The 24485-nt window shown below is 40.4% G+C and overlaps 1 protein-coding gene across 5 annotated transcripts in view; it reads left to right on the top strand.

Moving 5' to 3' along the window:
- LOC117226122 (uncharacterized) overlaps positions 1-24485 on the top strand; it is a 797792-nt gene that overhangs the window by 540493 nt on the left and 232814 nt on the right. For all 5 annotated transcript variants that reach the window (XM_076522565.1, XM_076522567.1, XM_076522568.1 and 2 more), the window contains one exon: positions 14225-14334. In XM_076522565.1, the coding sequence (XP_076378680.1) occupies positions 14225-14334 (110 nt within the window). The remainder of the gene's footprint in view (positions 1-14224; positions 14335-24485) is intronic.

Genomic DNA, 24485 nt, shown 5'->3' with positions numbered 1-24485 from the left:
ATTTAATTTCGCGTGAATTCTATGACTGCAAGGAAAAAAGAGGAAAGGAAATTCTCGCTTAAAATTCTGTTCTCTAATTGCGTCGCATTACCAGCGTTTCCATGTTTTACCATTTTTCGAGCCTATCGAATTCGTTTTCGTGATTCTTTCCTCGTAAATACGTAAATGTTTCATGGCTCAGTTAACGCATAAACTGAATTCTTTTGAAATTATGACATGCCCCATTTTCCTTTATAGCCGCAAAATCACGTTGGCAACTTTTGTCTTCAGACGTGCTGCGCAAACACAAGTTTCAAAAATAGATTTCTCTCACGTTCGCGAATACCTTTCCGAAAATGTACTTTTATAAATTTTGTTATACGTTTGAAAGAATCTCTCTGTAAACGCCTAAATATCCTCGTTAACACTAAACCTGCCAAGCAGTAATACTAACTGGCGTGTACTGCTTCACAAAAGTGAGAAGACCGAATTTATTTGGAATTTGTAAAGTTTTTATTACAAGACTTGCTCCAATAATATAACTTATTCAAGCGTTTTCCACCAAAAGAGTCTCGGAACTTTGCAGAATTGCAAGATAAGAAAGCGGTCACTTTGACCGCGGTAGATTTAGTGTTAGATACGTGTTATCAAAATCGTATTGCTTGTATTTTGAAAATATTAAATATTTTCCGAAAAGAGAATTTGTTCAAACCACGCTGGTTTTCGTCCGCTGGGCGTGTAAATAAAGCTCGATCCGTGGCCAGCGCAAAATGTGTTAGAATAAGGGACGATTCCTCTGTACGTGAACATGCACTCTGTAAAGTAGGTTTACTTACGGCGAATTACAGAGAGAAGTCGGAAACGTACGATGAATCGTGAAAAAGAGCGACGACGATCGTTCGCGCGTCGCGCGACAGGAGCGGGACGGAGATGGAGATATTTGTAGAGAATAGGTAATTCTGGCCAGTAATTACCAGCCGCTGATAGTTCCTTGATTGGTAACGGGAATTAGAGGTGGAATCTAATTATCTGGCATTATCGTTAAATCTGATCACTGATGGACAGTGGTCTCCTGCAGTGACCTGGTCTTGCTATGTTAAATCCCTGAAGCCAAAATCGATTTCAACACCGGCATGGGCGAACAGGTTGCAACCTCTACGAAGATAGTCATTCATAGTCATCCCCTACGTTACCGCATTACGACAAGATGACAGTTAATCAACTCTCGCGCTTCCAATAAGTAAATTAACGCTTTTGGTAAATTACGTTTCTGAGACGAGTTCTCTTATTCTATGGATGTTGCATGAAACAGTAAGTTTTGTTATGAAGTGATTCCAATACAGAACCTTCGTCTGCAAATACTGGACGGTTATATATTTCGTTTATTTGCTTATTTATTTTCGTTTATTTGTCGTTTAATTTCGAATAAAAGAATTTAATCTGTTTTATACGATAAATACAAGTTAATTGTGCCTGAAAAAAGGGCACATCTCACGTTTCAACACATTGTGTCGATGATGTTATGAAAAGTACAGGGATATGCGTTATGCACGATTATTTCTATTATTGGAATTTTGTTCGAAGCAGGCCTTGCAAATAAAATCGTCATGCTTCACGCATATGACTTTTTTTCAGATTTCATGTAAAAAGCACTGTTACCACGAAATTGAATAAAAATGATGTCGTATGTTTTGTTCGATAAATATGAAGTTAATTTTATGCCCGAAAAACACACACACACTCCACAGTAACCGGTTCAACTAGCCTATTAGAGGAAACACAACCGCATTCTAGAGATATAATAAAGCAGGTTTCAAACCGATTCAAAAACCAATCATTTCTATGGATTTCTGTGTCCGCCTATTAGGAATGTATTTGGGTCTCTACGAAATTCGTATCGCGACGCAAATGCATTTAACGGATTGATAGATGCTGTCAGACAGTGTCAGTTAAGCTAATCGCTTATCGGAATTGGTTATTGGGATAAAGGGAATATCCGATGCTCAGACGCTTAAATCCTCTATTCGAATTATCTGAAACGATCTTTACATTAACGCGGCTGTTGCATTATTAGTGATCCATTGAATTTCTGAAAACTAATCTTCTTAAATTTAATTCTTTTCGTATTGCAGTTAACTAAATTCTAGTGGCAAGTACATACTCGAATAGCGAGTAGCTAATTTCGTTAGCGGCAAATTTAATCAATGCAATAACGACTTTGACCAGCATGTATGCAGCAAAAGTAATTCTGCAGTATCGAATTATGCTCGAATATATTGTTATATATATATATACATATATTATGATATACATCTTGTTAAGAGAATATTCTTAACACATTTGCCTCATTAACGTACATATATCTAATGAACGATCATTTCCTGTATTCCACGAAAAAGTAACGTTCTATCATACCCTTTTTACGTGCACATTTATACAGTACTTTTATTATTAGGCTGCGGATCTTATTCGTCCGTAACAAAAATGAGCGGATCAAATTAAAAACCGTGAAAAAAAATTAAAGAATATGGAAATACTGTTCTGTCATGCTAAATGTCAATGAAAGTAATTAAGGAAAGAAATATATGTCTATGTAGCTCCTGCATCGTGCGATTGTTGTAGACAATTTTTATTTTGCGTCAAAGTCTGCAGTCCATTTATTTTGACGTACGTTTGACGTACTTTTCACTAGATTTTATGTTACGCTTCCAAGAAAAAGGCTGTAACAATAAAAAAGAATGCCAGAACTGTGTTCGGGTATGTATGAACTTATTGGCAAAACAATTCCCTTACGATAATATCGTTTAGGGGGCTGAATAACGATGATTTTAACAAAGGTGTTCCAAAAATGTTTATACACTGGACTGGTCACCCTATATAATTCTCCTCGATTGTTAAAAGCATTTATCACAAAGGAGAAGCGGAGAAACAATTTACCAGTCTGACACCTGCAAAGTAGCTTCACGCACGACTACATCCAGTAAAACTCGCCGAAACAATTCGACGATAACGTCATTATTAGAATTCGGATGCTGTGCATTTATGACAAGAATGAGTAACTTGCGATTTGGAAATAATAGAATAATTGAAGGAATTGATGGGTATCGATGTATTACCTGCAATCTACCGTAATTATTAACACTATTTCCACCGAATGTGTCAAAAGGCACCTTTCAGTCATTTCTATTCAACGCTATTCTTACCGAAGGGGTTAAAGGACATCTTCGAGTAATTTTTAATAAAAAATTATTTTCTACGTTCTATTTTTTCTATGTATTTATATTCTTATTTTTTGTGTACAATAAAAAATATCTCGGCAAAAAGAGCGTAAAAAGGAAGGAAGAAACTTCTATACATACAAATTTTAATAATGAATTTATTACGTAACTTTCTATTTTTATTGTTATTATTGTTAAATTGGCTCATATTTCTTGCTATAGATGCAAGATTGAAATTAACTAAAATTATTCTAAGAGATCTAAATGAGATGAAAGTATATATTTTCTTTTTCGAGTATCGTAGTACTTGAAAATTGCTTGAAATTCTTAAAAATTACTTCAAATCACATTACAGTCTTTCTAGTATTGTATTTGACCTGTTCATTTTTCTCATAAATGCGTAAAATCCGTAATCGTCACGTTTCATTCCCCGTTGCGATGCAAATGGATGGACGTTTGGAAATCCGAAGTTTACTAATTTCCATTGTTCCATCGGATGCCCTAATACCGAGTGTTACCGGAAATTATCCCCGAGAATGATCGGAACTGCGCCAGCTGTTCCGACAGCATAAGATCGTTCGCAGAACGATCCGCAGGCTCGTTCGGTGATTCCGATCTCGAGGAGGTTCCCTTCGCGAGGGCCGCGCGATGACGACGACGTTCGTAGAATCGTACAAACATAACGCCTCCCCTTGATCGTTGATTTAACGTGCGCGCGTGTAACCTGGCGCCGCGCCGCGCCGCGCCGCACCGCGCGGTGCAGAAGGTGTCAGCCGCAACCGAGAAATCCACGAGCACCGGGGATGCGTTTGTAATTCCATTTACCACGTAAGTGGATGCTGCAACGCGCAGACGGCATGCTTAATAAAGTGTACTTAACCGAGTTGGTGCTGGGTACGCGACCTCGTCACGATCGCATTCGCCTTTCGTATCCCCTCGGGCCCTCGGGCTCTCCACCCTTTCTACCTCATCCGGCGTCCCTCAGAAAGCTGAGCGTCACGCTAGGACGACGACGACGACGACGACACGACGACAACGACGACAACGACGACGACGACGACGCCGACGACGACGACGACGACGACGACGACGACGATGAGTGTGCATAATTGCATCGCGCGATCAAGCCGCGGCCGCACGTGCGATCCGACGCGCGCACGTGGCCCCGCGCTATTCTAATAGTTCTCCGGAGAGAGTTTCGCATTAATGCGACGATTTAAGGAATATTTCAGCCGTGATCTTCGCCGACGCTTGTGCTCGGTCTCGTTCTAGACCTCCCGGAACGTGATCTACGAGCGCAGACGGACCGATTACTTTTCTTTTTACTTATGGAACGTGCGCAATCACGCGTTCGCTTTTGCGAGCCGATTTCATCGACTTCGCCGTGGCATAATTTCGAACAATTTTTACTGACTGCGTCTGGCACGTAGACTGCGGATTCTTATGGAAAATAAATGTCGTCTGCCTAAATTGTAAGAAACGAACGATGAAAATGTTATTCTTTCGTTTGATAGACTTAATCGGCAGAAAATAACACGATTGTAGTCACAAACCTACCAGTGTCGGTCGAATGACCCTTTTCATATTTTTTATTCACGATTATGGATTAAATAATAACGATAGGTAATGAGAGATGGAAGAAATCATGCGGAGGCGTAAATATATTATTGCTGTCTCCTCTGTGTACATTTGCTCTCGTGAATAACAAATTACAAATTAAATTAATATTTCATTTGCAAATAATAAGAACATTTTTTATTCCATTGCGAAACATAAAAATATATCGCAGTTCTTGAAAGCTCTTGACTGTAATTCGATGAACTGTATTTCAATTATATATCGCATTTTAATTACATGGTATTTAAGTTGCATTATATTTCAATTACATTATATTTCAATTACATTGTGTTTCAATTATATCGTAATTCAATTACACTCATGTTTAATACAATTAGTAATTGAATCAACTGAAAGGCTTGATTTGCCTAATGGAATTACAATGTAATTGAAATATTATTCTAATTATATTTCATTATTTAATTATATTGTAATCGAATTAAGCACAACTCTGTTTACCTCACATGGTAGCTACTGTAAACTTGAAGCACCGATCATGCTTGACAAGTACAGTAGAACCTCGATTATCCGGAACGGTCTTCGAGAGTTGAATATTTGGATAATGGTACAGTTACGTAGTCGCAAGGCCACCAGGCATATCGTTGTTTTGTACAATTCATTTGATTGCCATAAATCGTTCTATTGGGTTGGCAATTAAGTAATTGCCGCGTTTTGTTCAATGAAATAAAAAATTTTTTCTTACTTGGATTGAAGTTTAATCTGTAATGTATTTTCCATTTTGTTCGATGACCTTTTGCCATCTCTCCGACAACTTGAAAATTCCACGCTCGTAGAAAGTCTGATCCTTTTCGGCCGAAAACTGAGTTAAGCGAGATTTTACAGCGTCATCATCGTTAAAAGTTTTACCACTAAGGGAGTTGTCCAGGGATCGAAAGAAGTGGTAATCCGATGGCGCGAGATCAGGGCTATATGGTGGGTGTAACATCAATTCCCAAACAATATCCATTAATTTTTGCCGAGTGGACAAAGACGTGTGCGGCCTAGCATTATCCTGGTGGAAAATGACACCTTTACGATTGACCAATTCTGGTCGCTTTTCCTTGACCGCTGCATTCGATTTGTCCAGTTGCTAACATTCACGGATAATAAAAAACAACATAATAATAATAATAATAATTTTATAATATAACATTTACGAATATCATACAAATGGGAGTGAGAGACATCTATAACTGAATTCGGCAATTACTTAGTTGCCAACCCAATAGATTGAACTATCAAGATGTGAAACGAATTTCGATAATTAATAAGTAAGACATTGGAGGTCCGGACGATCGAGTTTCTCCTGTAGCGATAATATTTAGAAATTGGTGGATCACGCAATGCCGCACCGCACCGACGTCGGGTTAACGACTAAAAAAGCCAGCTCGACGAAAGTGTCAGAAGAACCGCAGGAACTTTGGACGCAAGGGGCAAAAATCGCCGAGAGGCTTTGTCTCGGGGCGCCTCAGGATCCAAAATGGATCCCGGAGGTTCGAAGTTTGGCCGGCCGGAAAATAAAGGATTCCCGGTCGAAGCCGGCTTAAGTACACGCGGCCCTTTTCCTTGGCGTGCTCCTTGCGGAAGTTTTTTCGCCGGGCAGCCGGAAGTCAACGGCGCAACGACGGGGTAAACAAGTTGCTTTTCATCAGGTTCGACGGGCCGCGCGGCGCGGCGCGGCGGCGAGGGGGGAACGCCGTATTTACCGGAAGTCCGTATACTCGTCTCAGCAGCGCAAACATCGACGGAAGATAAATGTGTATACAGGGAACTTTAATAATTTTGTCTTGGGGCGTCCCCGGCGGCGTCGTCCCGCGCGACGACGCTCCACGTCTACGCCGTTTTCCAGCGTTACGTCAAACATCGTTCCGGCTACTTATCGAATTCCTGCTTTAATGCATCCACCGTAGCGAAAATATCGCAGCAACATTCAACACGTTGATTCTCCTGATAGCTGCTGTTCGACTTAGAGGGGGAACCAGGAATTCAGGACGGTCAAACGTCGGCGACTTTTAAGAATTCTTTTTCTCAACAATTATACGTTGAACTTTTTCAACATATTAAGAACGTTTTTTCGAACATTTAGACAGTACAAAAACATTGTTGTATTAATAATAAAATCTCGCAATAATCTTTCGTTTATAATCTCGTCTATCTTCGCAGCGTCGTGCCGTTGGAGTCGTTCGTTGGCGTGCAACAATTTTTCTCTGAATCAGAAAAACGAAGAATTTTCTTATTCTGCATGAAATTCTGTCGTCGACGAACTAACGAAATAACGGAAACGGTGAAAAGTCGAGAAAATATGACGACTTTAATTAACTTTAACTTATACAACTTAATATCTTTATGAACGTTTTCAATCCATCGACAACGGTTAAATATTAACTAACTAAAAAATGGTCAGCAAAGTCAGTCGGTCAAATCAATTTCTTTTTCTATCGTGTATGCAAACTATGAAAACGTAACATACAATCTACAGTCTTTAAGGTGTGCACTATACGTTCCCAAGTACAGTAATGTCTCCCTTACTGACGCTCAGGTTGTCCACAAAAATGGACAATTTTGGAAGAGAAGATACGATTGTTCGAGCCTTGTTGCTCGTTTTTTTATGGTTATCGATTGTCAACAACTATAAACACGAGTCGCAAGGTTCGAATAATCGTATCTCTACTTCCCAAATTGTCCATTTCTGTACACAATCCGAGCGTCAATAAGGGAGACATTACTGTATTTTGTGAAGTGTCTCCACAACGAATGGAGTTTGAAAAGAATGTTAAATTCAATAATTGCTCCTTTTTCTATAACCTTTTAGGTACGGCTGAATTCTGCGCGAGGCTATTTCTCTGGACGGCAGAGTCTGATGTGTACTGTACAGAGTCTGATACTGTATATACAGGGTGTCCCAAAAACGTCTCGCAATCCGAAAGTGGCGGGTTACTCAGGCCATTTGAAGCAACTTTTTCCTTTACAAAAATTTTCTCCGATGCACCATTAACGAGTTATTAACGAAAAACAGTGACCAATGAGAGGTGAGATACGCTGGCGCAAGGCGGCCGAGCCAATGAGCGAAACTGGGTTTCGACTGCCGTTGGCTCGGTCGCCTCGCGCCAGCTAAGCTCGCGTGAGCCATCGGCGCCAGCGGTCGAGCGGTCGAATCCCAGCTCAGCTGGCGCGAGGCGGCCGAGCCAACGGCGCCAGCGGTCGGGCGGTCGAATCCCAGTTCCGCCGTTTTTTTCGTTAATAATTCGTAAACAAAGCCACGGGTTGCATTTTCGCTAAGGAAAAAGTTACTTCAAATGATCCCAGAAACTTCTCATTTCCGGTTTGCGAGACATTTTTGGGACACCCTGTAGACTGTTGTAAATCGATGTGAAGACAAAAGAAGTGTGAAACAATGCATATGAAGACGATTATTTGGTTCAAACGATGAGCGAGTGAGGTACTAGAGCAAGCCACTATAGTGGCGCGTCGTCCAGAGAGATGACATCCGCGAAAGCCACTATAGTGGCGCGTCGTGCCTAAAAGGGTAAGATCGTCTGAAATAAAATTTCAAAACGTTCAAATTCTCGTGATTCCACGGAGATCAAACAAGTGTTCTGCCTAATAAAACTGTTAAAAACATTTTGCGAAAATGCAGAACGTAGTATGAATAATTTGCTATGCATAATTCGCATACATCATTTAAATCACACTAAATGAAGTTACAGTAGTGGCTCTCTTATCTGAAAGTTAATTTTGTAATATCCTGATATCAAAACATTCTTTTATTCAAAACTTTCATTCAAGTGTTCTACTATCAAAATAATACAATGATTAGGTAACAAAACGTATAGATACCTGAATATTGCAAAAATAAGTATTCCGATAAGGGAATCTCTCTACTGTACACACGCTCATGAGTCATGTTTCTTAATTAATTTCATACCCTGCGGTTATCGAAAGTCTACAACTTCGTCGTTCCGAAGAAACAAATCTTTCGCAGACAGTTCCCTTTCTATTCGAAGAAAACACGGTGAACGGAGGATCGATTTTTTCAAGCTTCTAGACCGGAATGCCTATTAAAGGATTCCGTTTCCGGCACGGCAGAGGGACGCTCCGTCCCGCCGCAATTTAATAAATCAACGTGTCTGTCTTTGATGCGGCGCATGCCGGCCGAATTTGATGAACGAGTCGCGCCTCGCGACCTACGCGAGTAATTCGCTCGGCCGCGGCGTCGAATTCGACCGTGTCATCGCGGAATTCTACGGCCGCCGGACCCACCCTTGCACGATCAATTATATTTCCCCTGGAAACTTTTCCAGCCGATTGATAACTGCAGAGTTGTCGCGACTCTGCGCGCTATCGACGCGCCGCCGATAGAAATTATACATTCTATTGGATCGTTTCGACAGTCGAGCGAGCGGAGGAGACCGCGGGGCTATTGTTATCTGTTGCTTTTCGTTGTGTTTCATTTGTTCGTCGAGTTTTTCTGGATGAAGTAGTGGATTTGTTCGGTGGATTTTTATTTTTTTTTTGTGTGTGTTTGTGGAACGTTGTTGCCGATCTATGAGAAATTTAAAGGCAGGCGAATTGATGAATTTACGAAGGCGTTCGTGTTGGAAATTTAATTATGCCGGTGGACTGATGACTGTATTGCGATTGCAAGATCGTTCGCTATCGAATTTTGTTCGTTTAGAAGTGTATTTTTATCGATATGTTAGTCGATTATACTTTATACTGCTGCTGTATTCTGAGTTAACAATAATAACATCGACGATTTATGACATCGTACGATCTTAGCGATATACTTTAACGATAGGCTTTAACAATAAATAATGAAAAGGCTAATGCTAATGCCTAAATCAATGTACAGACTTAAATTAGCTGGAATGCTTGATTGCAGAGGTTCTGGGCACTTTATTGTACAAAATAAAGGATACAAGTAGTTCAGAATTAGTCTGCAAACTGTTACCAAATTTTCATAGGTTTTCATAATTATGCATTTATAATGATAAAGTTTGGCAAGAATAGGAATTTGCTTGGATCTTAACACTGAAACAACCAAACCGGTTCAAATCACAGTTTTTACATATATTTTTTTCTTAAACGAGGCTGATCGACTTCGAGGTCATTGGCGACGTGTTGGATTTTTCTTTTTATATTCTATTATATATATGATATCTCTTTTTATATTATATTATATATATGATAATATATATAGGACTGACAGTCCACTCAACACTGTTAATAAAATTTGCAAACACGAGTAGCAAAACAAAGCAGAAATTTACATTCGCTGCAGCTCCGTACTCTCACCAGTGAGACCTGACACGTAAACTACGAATAATCCTCATCTATTCACGACAGACAGCCTTTTAACATGAAACATATGTGATAGTAAGAATCCGCTCACGAGGATGGCACGGTGCGCGATTATCGCGGCGCTTCGCGACCTCGATAATTTACAAAATAATCAAGTTATAATACGACTCAGTCGGGTGCTCGATGCCACCTTTTCGCGTCCCAGTCGTCATATTGCCCCGTCCCGCAATCGTATGAATATTAAACAGTTTTTGAACTGTTGTACAATCGGTACATCCTCTGCGGGTTGTTAAGTATACACCAGGACCATGGGAGCCGCGTGTTTGTCTAGTAGAATTAGCGATGCAATTATGTACAGTAGTCGAGGAGTGACGTTCCGTTTTCTGAGACGCGCACAGAGAGGTAGAGAGACAGAGAGACAGAGAGAGAGAGAGAGAGACAGAAAGAAAAAGAAAGGGCGAGAGAGACAGGGAGCGAGAGAGAGAGAGAGGAAGAGAGAGGGGAGAGAATGAGAGAGGGATAGTGTTAGAGACCCCGTATCCCAAAGGAACGTCAATGAAATACAAGCCGGCCAAACAACGTCAGCCAATCGCAAATATATTGTCGTCGACATGGCCGAACATTGTTACCAATTAACCGCTCCCCTGACGACCCACGCGAACAGTCCATTAAAATGCGCCGTACGGTCGCATTAAACTTTTAACGACGCAATAAAGTGACCAACGCCGGCCGTCGAAAAAAGCGCGCGTATTTTTCGGTCGCGTTTTAAATTACTTGCGTTCAACGAGAGTGTTGTTCGCGCGCTTTCCATGCGGGCACGATTCTGCAATATTTATTCCGTCCATAAAACCGGACGCGGCAACAATTTATTCAATTCTAATGCAATTTATAGCCACGTTCGATCAACGAACGTTACCAACAAACTTACTTCCCTCCGATTCCAATATTCCCCGCTGAAATACACAAGTCAACTTAACGCGAACAGTTAAGAATCATATATTACAGAGAAGAATTACATTTTGCACAAAATCTTGGTTCCCGCGATCGTATATTCCTCGCCGTACAGCAGGGGTGTCAAACTCGCGGCCCGTGATGAACATTTTTGATGTCAAGTATCAGGACGTAAACAATAATTTAACTTTATATATGTTTATTACAATGTACTAGTCAAAATAAAAATATTTGCATCTATGAACATTGATTCTTTTTTTGCGACCCACCTAAAGTTAAGCATTGTTTATTTACTATTATGGTCCAAGTTAGCTTTTGAGTTTGACACCCCTGCCGTACAGCTTTCCGCGAGCGAACCGTTCGACGGTACGCCGAGAGAAATGATTTCATAATTCCATGAGAAAGAAAACGAAAAGAATGGGAGTCGCGAAGAGACGTAATCGCGGCATTAACGAAACCGTCGAATCGTTAGCGAAACATTTACCGGGAGCTACCGATTGAGGAACGACAGCACTTAGCCCCGGCGAGGACGCGCATCTGGACTCGCATTAGCAGAATCCTCCGAATTTACGCAAACGAGCCGACATTTATATCCGCACAAAAGTTCGCCCGTCCCGTTCGTGTCCTTAATTCTTCGGAACAAAGCAGTCGGGTCTTCCTACTCCCGGGCCAACAATTAACCCCTGTCCCCACCCACGGAATTGTATCCCCGGTAGCCGGTCGTGATTTCAAGTCTGGTCGTCTCGGCGTCTTTCATTCGGCGAAGGGAATGGCGGCGGCTACGTCCCGGACCCGATGGCCGAATGCAAAAAGACCGATCCGCGTGAATGGCCGGGGATGTATTCGTCTTCTGGGAAGAAGCCGGGGACTGTAATAATTAAATCCTAAACGAGGCCATTTCTCCTTCGGGCGGCCGCGCGGCAAAATAAAGCACGACGAGGCCCCTCGGAGGAGAGTCGGCGACGGCCGGGACTCTTGGAGAACAATCATTAATTAAATACGCCGTGAAGCAGGAATGAAAGAGGAAGCACTCTCCCGGACCAGGTACGGAGGAAGATGGTCGCAGGTGTTGCTAGTTAGTAACAACGATTCAGCGGCACCGTGGACGGCGGGACGGCGGGGAGGAGGAAGCAGCGTATCTCCTTGAACGTTGAAAGTAAATCGGAGAAGTAAGGCTGCTCTTCGGCCGGAAATGAGCCTTGCCGAGTACAATCTCCGGTCAGAGAGGGCTTCTCCATTTTGTTCTTTGTGATGTGTCCGCTATAATTGAAAATGTCCGCGCGGAGTCGAGGGACTCCGCTACCCGTCCTCCCCCTCTGCCCTCCGCCCGCTACCGCCCGTTCGTTTCTCTAGCCGTTGCACCTCGGCGAACTGCGCTGCGACCGGCACCCTTTTCACCTAGATCCTGTTATTATTGTTGACGGATACAATGCCGTGAATGTTACAATCGAGACCGAAGTTGTATTTAGTTCATGGACCGAATGAACGCTGTTCCGACGCGGAGCCGCGTTTCGAGCTCGTTCTTCCTCTGATCGACGAAAAAGCCCACTCCTCCCGCGACTCTGCGACAAATGCCGTGATTCCGGCCTGCTGGACGAACCAACAGTGTTAACCTCACGGCGACTTTGTTGCCGATGATACGGAATTTATGATTCCCGACGCGTCGTCTGCCAATCACGAGTTATCTCGTGGTGAACATCCACCGTGACGCGTTTGTGAAAGGTTCATTAACAAAGAGAGACGAATTTATTTATTATGTTTTACTTATTATTTATTTATTTATTTATTATTATTTATTTATAACTGGAAGAAATCTGCAGTTCTTTAACCCTTTGCAGTCGAAGCTATTTGAATTCGAAATTCAAAACATGATTACTGATCTACAGTATTTCTATTTTATACAATTTATTGCGATTTATGCATATGAAATTGAGCCTATTGGCAAGTACAATGCAATTTTAATAGTTTTTTTTTTAATATAAACGAGTCTGATGCTCTTAGAATGATTTTGAAAAATAGTATACCAATTTTTAGTGACGCCTCAGAGTCGCCACACGAGTGCAAAGGGTTAAATCTCTCAACGCCTTTAGCTCGACTCTGGTTTTACCGATTTCGATCAAATTTTTAACACGCTTTATATAAGTTATTGAGATCTACGAAAGGCGTTTTTTAAATTTTTGTTATAGGCTGAGATAAAAGAGTTAAAAAGCGAGATTTTTTATCATCCCGAGTAATAGCAAAATTTTAAAAAAAGGCATTTCAGTCATCGTCTAGTAGACTTTTAAAAAAGTTATTACGTTCTAGAAGGTGTACGGGCACTTTCGTGGGCCACTGTACCTGTAAAAAAAAACACGACGAAACATTTTTAATGTTCTATCTACCTGTAATTTAGACGAAATATTTTTAATCTCCTACCAACCTGTAATTTAGACGAAGCGTTTTTAATATCCTATCTGCACACCTGTAATAATTGGTGATCAGCCATTGCATGCCAAAGGCTTTTTATCCGCGAATGAAGAACAAACAAATGAAGAATAAATAAATAAGCACATGGTGTAAAGTCCCGTTGCCTAATTGAACGCAGCACTCGGAACACGGGCAGAAACGAGTCGGTCAACAGATTCCGTTCCGAGGAAATATCGGTACAGGGTGGAAACAAGATGGCCGTTCCGGCCAATAAATCACGGGTCCCGATACACAATGACGAGCAGTCGCCTCTCGATCGTTTCTTCGTCGAGGCTCGGATCGATGTTGACGACGGGCCAATCGGCCGTTAAGTGTATCCTGTGCCTGGCGCAAAAAAGGACACGCTGTGCAATCAATCTTCCATAAGTCGTGGCCCCGAAGAAGCCAGGTTTCCTATTCTTCGATCGGACGAAGAAACGATCACGAGTTGGCGCGCTTGCGCGTGCGTGGGAGGTGGGCGAGATCTCGCTGGGCGTCGCAAGAAATCGTTGACCGTGGATCTCGAGGCACGGTGGTGTAGGTAATGGTCTCATCCCCCCGATCGAACCGAACAGGAAAACGAGTTTCTTCCGCGAGCCGTGGTTTTACTCCGGGCCTGTCTCGATTTATCAGGATGTTCGATTCGTCGTTCGGCTGCCGACGAAAACCAAACGATCTTGCACCTCACCGGTCTCCTCCCTTTATGGTTCTAGGTAGCAGCGAGGAATCGAGACCTGGCGGCGGGGATCCTGGTAAGTTGGGGGTGAAGAAACCGAGGCCGAAGGCTTCGTCGCCCAACCGACAGGGGCCACAGCAATGCCAGGTGAGAAGCTCGTCTCTTCTCTTATTAACACATTATTCGCCGGAGGTGGAAAGTCGACGTCGTTTATTTTTCGTTCGGGTAACATTTTGTTTTCGTTTGAATAACATTTTATTTTCGTTCGAATAACATTTTATTTTCGTTCGAATAACATTTTATTTTCGTTTAAACAACATTTTATTTTCGTTTAAATAACATTTTATTTTCCGTTCGAATAACATTCTATTTATCGTTCGGACATTTGATTTTCATTCAAATTGCATTTTATTTTCGTTTAAGCATCTTCCATTTTTAGAACGCTAGTAATGGGAGATGGAAATTTGTATCTCTCATTTTTCAGATATTTATCACCTCTCGGCTTCCGTTTTCCAATTTTTACAATTACGGTATAAACTATTGCTGCACTATGGCGTGCAGCGTGCTAAAATATCCGATAAACAATGTGTTGACTTTTCATGAAAAGGTATATCTAGGCAAAACATTTGACAAGTAAACCGCGGATCTTTATGCAAAATAAAAACTGTTTCAACTGATTACAAGATACAGGAACTACATAAACAATGACTTCGTTTTTTAGCCCTCCAACCGCGAGCAACGCGGAATTCGCGTTCTAAATGTTTTGTAAAGTTCAGCAGAAAGGTACTAAATTTAAAAAATGTGAAACTCTAAATTCAGAACATTTGAAAATCATGTTACAGTGTCTTCATGTTCTTTAAATAATTTTCACTGTTTTCTATTTGATCGACTCATTTTCGTCGCAAGTGTATAAAATCTGTGGTCTATTTATAAGCTTTGAGAACAATGCGTACGCAATGATTTATATCATCATCATTTATTGATGATATCCAACTTGAGCATCTTAAATAATTTCACGATAAAAATATGGTAATTATTGACAAAACAGTACCAGCCTCTGATCTCGATGGCTTTTGGCACGTTGTCAAGATGATCTTCGGATCTTCATGTCGCATTAGCTTTAAAAACTATATTATCCATATCGAGGACTCAATTAATCCTACTCAATTAATCCCAAAAATTCCACTTTATAGTTTCAACATGTTCCTTTACGTCTTGAAACAATTTATACTTACCCAAATTATGATTATTATCTGCAAGAATAATCATACAATCGAACCGATCTTGAAAAAAAAACCTTCTGAAACAAGTCATTCCGACTGATGGCTCTCTGTCAACTATTCTCTGTCGAGGCATACGAAACACGGATATCCAGAAAACGTTTGCTTCACTTGGTCAGCAATCGTACGAAAATTCGACGCTATCGATTAAATTGAAACATTGATCCTTGATCGCGTTCCTCCAGCGACGACTCGAAAGTATCCGTCCATTGTCAACGATCTCTCGAAACAATAGCCACTCCGCGCGGAAAAAAGAAGATATAAGAGTGCCGGGAGGCCGAAACACGCTTTAATGTCAGACTTCAATCAGCACTCTGTCCGCGACCGGCGCGGCGCGGCGTCCCCGATGACGTTCGTTTGACAATTTTATTAAGCCGCCGCTGTTCGACAAAGAGAGTTCCCGGCGCAATCCCGGAGAACGTAGAAACAGTTCATTAGCGACACGCGGCCGATCGAATTAGGAGGCAACGGATCGATCGGCAACGAAGTGCGCCCGCAAACCGCGGGTTCACAAAATTCAACGACGGCTTATCGAGCGGAGGCTTTCATCCTCCCGTTTCATGTTTTCCCGGCCGTTTTCCCTTTGCGGCGCTGGCTACCACCATTTCCAACCCCTCCGACGTTACCCAGATTTTTGGCGAATTTTTGGTATCGTTGTAAACGCGCTGTTAAACGTACGAATGTATTTGTATAACAATATACTATTATTGTTACAAATATTGAGATTTTTCTCTGACAATGTTCTAGAATAGTTGTATAAAGGTGGGGGAATAATAATAGTTAATATAGAATAATTATTATATATTATATATATATATATATATATATATATATATATATATATATATATTAATAATATTAATATATAATAATAGCTAATAATAGTTAAATGCAAAGATACCAATAAATAAATTAATAAAGTCTTCCTAATTTTGACCACAATTGGATGCTTGTATAAATATTAGAAATAACGAGTAATTAAGGAATAATTGGAGAAGCAGAGAATATATACTGTTATTGTTATAGATATTGAGATTTTTCTTCCACAATGTTTTGCGACAGTCGTACAAGAGTGGGAGTATGTTTTAATAGTAGTGAAATGCAAGGCCACCAATATATAAATTAATAAAATCTCTCTAGTAAGTCCACAATGGAACGCTTGTATAAATGTTAGAGAAATGTAAATATAGTGGATGGTAGCTTCAATTTGTAGAACAGTACGAACGATCCAAAATTTTGTTAAACGAAATACTGTCCTGAAAATATACGGGACGTCTGTTTGAACATTTCTTGTGTTGAATTCTGAGAAATCTCACAATGTTTTGTATTTTATTAGTTCGCTTGTATTTGTGAAAATTATGCACAAAGAGTATAATTATAATTTAATTTTTGATCGCGAAATCAGCATGGGTGAAAGATCTATTATTGAAAAATTCAATTCAATTCCTTAACTTCGTAAATCTTGATTACACATTCTCATCTGCTTAATAATTGTTAAATACGGAATTGATGGGCGTTTAAATAAAAAAACGTACGATAAAAACGTCTTCAATGATACTGTTTGATCAACTTTCGTCGGTTTCGCGGCATTGTTCTCGAATCGGGGTTCTTCGAATTTGTTAGCTTTTACTTTTTCCATCTATTTGCATTGGAAACTCGATCGTTATATTTCGCCATTCAATCCCTTCGCATCGTATCCAGCATTACTTTTCCATTTTCCGTGCAGATAGGATGAGCCACAGTGACATTGTCAAACTTCAGACGCCACCCTGACCCACATCGAATTCGCATTCGACAAGAGACAGGATCGAAGAAAAATCTACAAGCCTTTAGAAATCGAAGCTGAAAAGTTTCAGCAAACAGAATTCTCGTTCGGTATCCGATTACCCTAAATCACCGCTGATTTACATTGTTCCGAATTCGTTTTCGCTTCTCTATTCCTCTAATTAACGAACAGGTTGTTTCCCGCGTCAACTACGCTTATATACACCAAATCTGTTGATCATCCTTAAGCAGCTCCGATTCGCGTTCAATTTATTTCCAACAAATAAAACAGTCAATTTCCTGTCGACTCTTGCAATTAATCGCCGAATATTTGAGTTCCTTTCGACACGCTTTTATTTACCGATTCCCCTTTTGACTCCATTCGATTACTCTCTGCACAATCCGTAATTGCCTAACGACAGTTTTTAGCAGACCGAGGATCTTTATGCATTTATGGTTCACACGAATTTCTAGTAGAAGACGTCGGTCCATTTTAACAACTATGCAATTGACGATCATTCTAATAATCCTTGCTCGGCTCTATTCATTAATTTTTCAAAACATATTTTTGAAAATTCTTCTTGCGGATCTATTATCTTTTTCGTTGCTTCTGGTGCAACGACGATTTATTGAATGTAATTTCTATAAATTGAGTAATTGGATGACGTTCAAAAGTGCGATTGGATGAAAATGACCCAGTAACCGCAATACGTGGGTTAACGGAGATGAACATTTCTTTCACCTAGTTTTCACCACTAATGATGTTTCGATAACGTTGATCACGAAAGTGAGAATACCGCAATAAGAAATCTGCGGCCCGTATCTTTAAAAAGTTGAAGAAGACTTAAAAATGACAAAAGGTTGCTCGAACAGAATTCTCTGTGATCTTTTGGTATCCGGTTACCGTCAATCAGCGCAGATCCAAAGTTCTCCGGAGTTCGCTTTCATTTCTCGACGAACAGAAAACTGACGGTTCTTTCTGTTCGAACTACAATGGCGTCAACGAATTCATCTCCGATGGAAACCCGCGTTTCACGGGCTTCCTTGGAAGTTCCGCGATTTTTAATCCGGGCACGGATCCACTCCAGTTAATCAGTGTTTTCATATAGGAGAATACCTTGTTCGTTCCTCTTAATTACTGTCACAATTGGCTCTCTTTCCGTAGAACAGTTTCGCAGATATCCTCGTAGAATCGTGTGCCGCTCGAATCGCGCGGGTATTGTCGAATGGTAATCAGATTTTTTACCCTCCGGTTCTCTCGGAGGAGCGTAATTTAATAATTGCTGTTTGTCCGCTCCAGTTATGCTCCCCGGCCGGCGTTTTACATTCCCCCGCGGTTCCCATTCGGCCGCAACCTAATTGTGGTGTTTCGTGACCGAAGATTTATCTTCGTAATCGCGGCGCAATTGGGCCAAAAGTTCAAGGCTGTCCTCCTGGTATCCTCCACTTCGTTAGTCGCTTTCGGCCCGATTCCTCTTGCCAATTGGCGAACAAGCTCGAGAGGAATTTGCGGATGAGATTTCCGACCGATCGAATACTATTGCCTTTGATTTTAATCAACGAGCCCCGGCGGCGGCCCGCGGCCTGTCGACCAAATCAAAGAAAACCGTGCGTCCATTCGCCGCGCAATATTTCTGATCCGTCCTGCTCTTTTATACCGATTGAAGCTCCCGTCATTAAGAGCCTCCATGGACGTTCGAATACTTCCGAACATTCTGGCTTCTTTTTTACCGCGTGGCACAGCGCACGGTCCTTATGGGCGTTCGGGGCAAAGCCCATAACTCTTCTGAACTAATTAAATTTCAGCGTAAGTACCCTTTAAGTACCTTTTTTTTAAAATAAATACATGGATTAGTGGACAAAATATATAATTATATTTTTAAAAAATCGTCGTTACCTCCCAGTTCATATAATTGTTTTACGATATTATTATATATAATATATTATATAAGAACCGATGATTAACTTCTGTGCAACAAAATTTTGTATCTGCTTGTTTTCTACGTATGGGTAAATTTCCCATTACGCGTTCCAGCATATCCATCGGAAGTTGCACCAATTTCATTGCGAATGTTTTCTTTCAATTCCCGAAAACCTAAACAACGGGTAATGGGAAATTTACGTAACCGCTTGGAACAGAGTGTACACAGCGAGGGACGCCGTTTAAGCGAAATTATCTTCCGCAAATAAAATCGCATGCGATGTGCTTTGAAAATAAATATCTCGACGCATCAGTTTGCAATTTGGCGGGCCGCGTATTCGCGACGGAGAAAATTCGTGTACCGCCGAAATTAATTTTCATTTTTGTCACGTGCACGACCCGGTTTTGACCCAGTTCAGGCGCAATTGTTTATTACAATTCAATTGTAGCGAATTGTAACAACATCGCCGCGCTAGTTGCCGGTTCTCCCGGCGGTATTAAAAGTTCCATAATTAGCTGAAAACACAAGGGGACACGCGGCGGCTGCGCCGGCGGCACCGCCGCCTACGCTTGCACATTTTGCGTTAATTTAATCTCGGCCGAATTTCTGTAAACGTTAATAATTACACTTGTTTACTGCGCACGACGGGAACAACAACATAGTTCCCGAACTACGGCGTTTCAGTCAAAGCATTCAATTTTATCCCTTTGAGGTAAGATATTCGCAGCTGCGCCATGTCGGAGCGGGAATTCAGTATCGTAGTAAGTAATCGTGTCGAGTCGTAACGGCGGACTTCCCGCCGCGCATTTCTCACGCGATTCTCGAAATTCCTTCGCGAATTTTTGCCCGTTTCGCCGGCTCTAAACCCAGCTGGGAACGATACGACTAAAACTGTCGGGCGCACTTTGCGAGTGCGTGCTTCCGACGATCACGGTTCATTCATTTATCCGTTCGGGCTGTGTTATTTACGAATTTACACTTGTTCTTAGAATTTAACTATTCAAGAATGGAACTATTGATTGGTTCCTTGACTTGGCCATCATACGTGGTATTTAACTCGGATGCTTGTTTGATTCTTACAGCGAACGAAATTCACTGCTAGACCGCGGAATTTCGTGGCAGAAGCGAATTGAAGAACATTTTTATGTTACCCTGAATTTATTGCGATTATTTAGAAAAGAAATACATTTCTGTGTAACTTCTATGTTTTGCATTGTAGTCAATTTTTATTTTGCATTGAGATTCGCGGTCTATTTATTTCGTTGTATTCGAATTAAAGAATCTTATCATTTCCTGACAATAATTTTTTTTTTATTCTTAAAGTTGCTTCAACTAATATCGTATTTATATTTATAAAATTAAAAATTAAAAATTATATTTATAAAATTATAAAGTTATAAATTTATATTTAAAGGCAAAAATAAGCGGTCGACGCTTTGGCCACCTCTGCTATATTTGATGACGTATACGAAGTTACCATATAGACTTAAGACATTCTAATAGTTTATTGCATAAGTTGATGTCCTTCAAGATTCCGTTGATAATGTGTTGTTTTCCAAGTGGAAACATCTCTTTGAAACTTCTGTATTACGCTGATTATTGTACATGAAGATCACAACGATATTTGGATTCAAATGGATCTTATTAAAGTCGACGCAATGATTTATTAACAGAAACTGTTACTAACATGAATTTTATTTTTCATCACATGATATTTGTTAACATAATTATGGAACACCCTGTAGAGTCGCTCAACTGCGTTCGTTCCGATTTTCATTACGATCGATTCTTTGCGTGGAATCGCCGAATCCAACAACAGAAATATCGATGCAAATTTCAATGTTATGTACAAAAGGAATGTAGATTATCGCATCGGCCAAATCTCTAAATACGATTAATTCGGGAACAATTAGAAATCAAAGTTTCTACTGTTGGAACACAGATCAATATCATTACTCGATAGTACCGCGATGATACTCTGGCCATTAATTACGGTTGTTGTAACGTGTCGTGTAGCTCGCGAGATGTATGCGTTGTTACAGAAACATTCTATCAGTTTCCGATTAGGCAGCAGCAAATCGTTGTCACTGACAATTAGCCTGCGGATTTCATGCATGTATGTGTAACAGAAATCAGTGAATCAAATACAAATCGTTAAAAGCATATAATGTACACAAAATGTACACAAAATGCAGTTCTATTATTTTCAACTAAATAATTGAAGAAAGAAAGAAAGACTCGTCTATATATACGCAGCTTCTGTATCTTGCAATCAATGCAGACAATTTTTATTTTGCATAAGAATCCGCAGATAACAGAGATACGCCAAATTAGAAGAGTTTCACGGTTATGCGTACAATAGCTCCAATTTACTTTTACTTCCACGGACATAGAAAAACGTACTCGGTCGATCTTTTTCTCGTAGAACAAAAGAGCCATTCACGGTATTGAAAACACTGTTATAGAGTTTTTCCTGATTTACGATGCTTTTCTTTCCGATTGTTAGCCGATTTTCTTTCTTTCATTCGGCGCTGTGTAGTTTCTTTGTTCTCTCTCTCTCTCTTTCTCTCTCTCTTCCTCTTTGTGTGTGTGTGTGTGTGTGTGTGTGTGTGTGTGTGTGTGTGTGTGTGTGTGTGTGTGTGTGTGTGTGCGTGCGTACGCGCGTGCGTGCGTGCGTAGAGAGAGGCACGTGACATGCGTGCACGCGTGACCTATATCAAGCTATAATGACGGCAAAGCGAGGCCACTATGAACAGAGTGAACTGTTTATGCATCCGAGCTTGCAACGGCCAGAATGGCTGTGCACGGGTATACATACGTAGAACTCGGCGCACCGACATCCGAGCCACTATGTATCGCGAAAACCCTGTTGAATATTCAGATAGAACGATCCTCGAGTGACCACCGAGAACAGGACGTCTTGCATTGCAACACACGAATGCAATATCTGCTTCGCTCGACCGGCTAACTGACCATGATTAACGTCTCATGGCCCGATGACTTTTCGATCTTCGATATATCAAAAAGACAGCATTAAAATCGTGCAATTTTATCCCATTCATGCACGTTCATTCGGCAACACGTTTACGATGTTTACGAGCAGCATAGATCTCTAGTAAACAAACTGCGTTACATACACGTCAGAAATGTATAGCTGAAATATAAAATTGCGAAGTCATCGAAACAATTATATAATATTATTACATTATTTGTAATGAACTCAAATTATTGAAAGAAATTTATTTATGGAACAATTTATTTTTATTTAATTCCTGCTTCTTATAAACGATTCAAATAATACGATTTTATGAAACGGGAACAGCAAAATCATGCTGCATTAAATTGACCGATGTTCATCGAGCTGTCTCTTCCATTCTTTGTTTCAATTTGCTTCAGAGAATTTTGGTACGTTTGAACATGACTTTATATGCACTTTATTCTGTATTAAAAAAAAAAACTGCACCATAAAAGACACTGGTCATTATCAGAGTGGACAGTTCAACATTCACGAAGGAATAAAATAAATCAGTACATAAAAATCGTTCGGTTATAAACGAAAATTATAATTTCAATTTAGAAACGTTTCATTTATTGTTTTATCAAAAAGAACGAATCGATGGAAATCGTAGATATTCGATTGATCAATCAATTAAGTTTACACGTTAGTCGAATAAAACATTGAAGCACAGCATTATATAAAATCCTGATTATACGTTAATATCATATTAATTAATATTAATATTATATATATAATATTATATTATAATACAATGTTATAATATAATACATTAATATTATTAATCGAACAATGAGTAATCTTTTGCAAACAATTGTACACAACAATTTCGCATATATTCTAAAATGAAATTTCGCATGTTACGAGGGTGGATCGTTACGCTGTCAAATGTCGTGCATCTCAGGAGTATATAATATCGTTAAAACTGAATATTTGTCAGATACGATGATCGACAGGATGAAAGGCACTCGGTTTCCGTCTTTCCCGGTGCGGTGTAGCCGAGAAACGAAGAGTCGCGAATTACGACCCGCCTTGTTACGTAATTAAATGATAGCCTGTCCGACTTGTTGACAAGGCCCGTCGATGTATCGAGTTAGCAACGAATTAAGCTCATCCTCCACGGCTCGATTATAGCTCAGATATCGGCATGGTCCACGAAGAAGCCTCGCCGGGGCTACGAAGAGAGAAGTGGCTCCGCTTCAGCTTCGTTCCGCTCCACTCCGCTCCACTCTGCTCGAGACGTCCCCCTCCCCGTACTAATTTTACGGGAAATTAATAGTTACTCGTTACACAGGGATCGTGAAAACTTCGAACTCGGTCGGGAGAGTGTCCTTATTTATTCGTAAATTATCGAACTTCTCGTCAGGTTCTTGCGACGCTTTTAATTGACAAGACACTTCGGCGACGCTTCACGGAGCATTCCGCCAGCCATCTTGTTGATATTTCTTCTTTAACTATTAATTCGTATCAGTTTCGAAGTCTTGCTACTCAGGAACGACGGTTTTAATGCTCCGCTCTCTCTCCCTTTATCTCTCTCTCTCTCTCTCTCTCTCTCTCTCTCTCTCTTTCTCTCTCTGTCTCTCTCTCACTCTCTCCTTTTCAAACGGGAAACCTTTTTAATCTGTCAATCGAGCCACTTCTTCATGGCCGTGTAGATGTTCCCGTTTAGGTTTGATTTATTAATCAACCCCTTCTTTCAGATGTTGGTCCGGGCCCTTGGCCTCTGTTAATCAGAGGTTGGGTCAGGGAATAATTTCTTTCCTTGGCTGGGTAATTCATTTTACCAAGAATACAGTGAAAATCTTTATCAGTTTTCCTTCAATTTTGCACTCCTCTTTCGAGATGAACTTCGTCGATGTTAACTGACAGACTGCGGGTTTATTGCAATTTCTGATCAAATGCTGTATTAATTTCGACCTGTTAACACTTAGCGACTGTTGCGTCGACCATACACGGTGACTCAACGTAACTAAACGACAATTTTCACTTCGCTCAACAAGAATTTTAACTTGACTTAACGACAATTTTAACTTAACTTAACAACGATTTTAACGTGACTTAACAATAATTTAAAATCCACTCAACAACAATTTTAACTTAATTCGACAATTTTATCTTGACATAACAACAACTTTGAATTTCACTCCAGTTTGTTGCGGATGAGATAGAAACGTTTTATTTTGCAAAGTCCGCAGTCTACTCAAAGTATTAGAAAAATGTTTCTGTGAGAAACATTTCAGGTAAACTTCTTTATTCAAGCTTATATTACAATAAAAATTATTATAAGACAATATACAATAGAATCCATTGTACTAT

The sequence above is a fragment of the Megalopta genalis genome, chromosome 6, assembly GCF_051020955.1.
Source record: "Megalopta genalis isolate 19385.01 chromosome 6, iyMegGena1_principal, whole genome shotgun sequence".
Lineage (NCBI taxonomy): Eukaryota > Metazoa > Arthropoda > Insecta > Hymenoptera > Halictidae > Megalopta > Megalopta genalis.
This window is presented reverse-complemented; position numbering and strand designations above follow the sequence as displayed.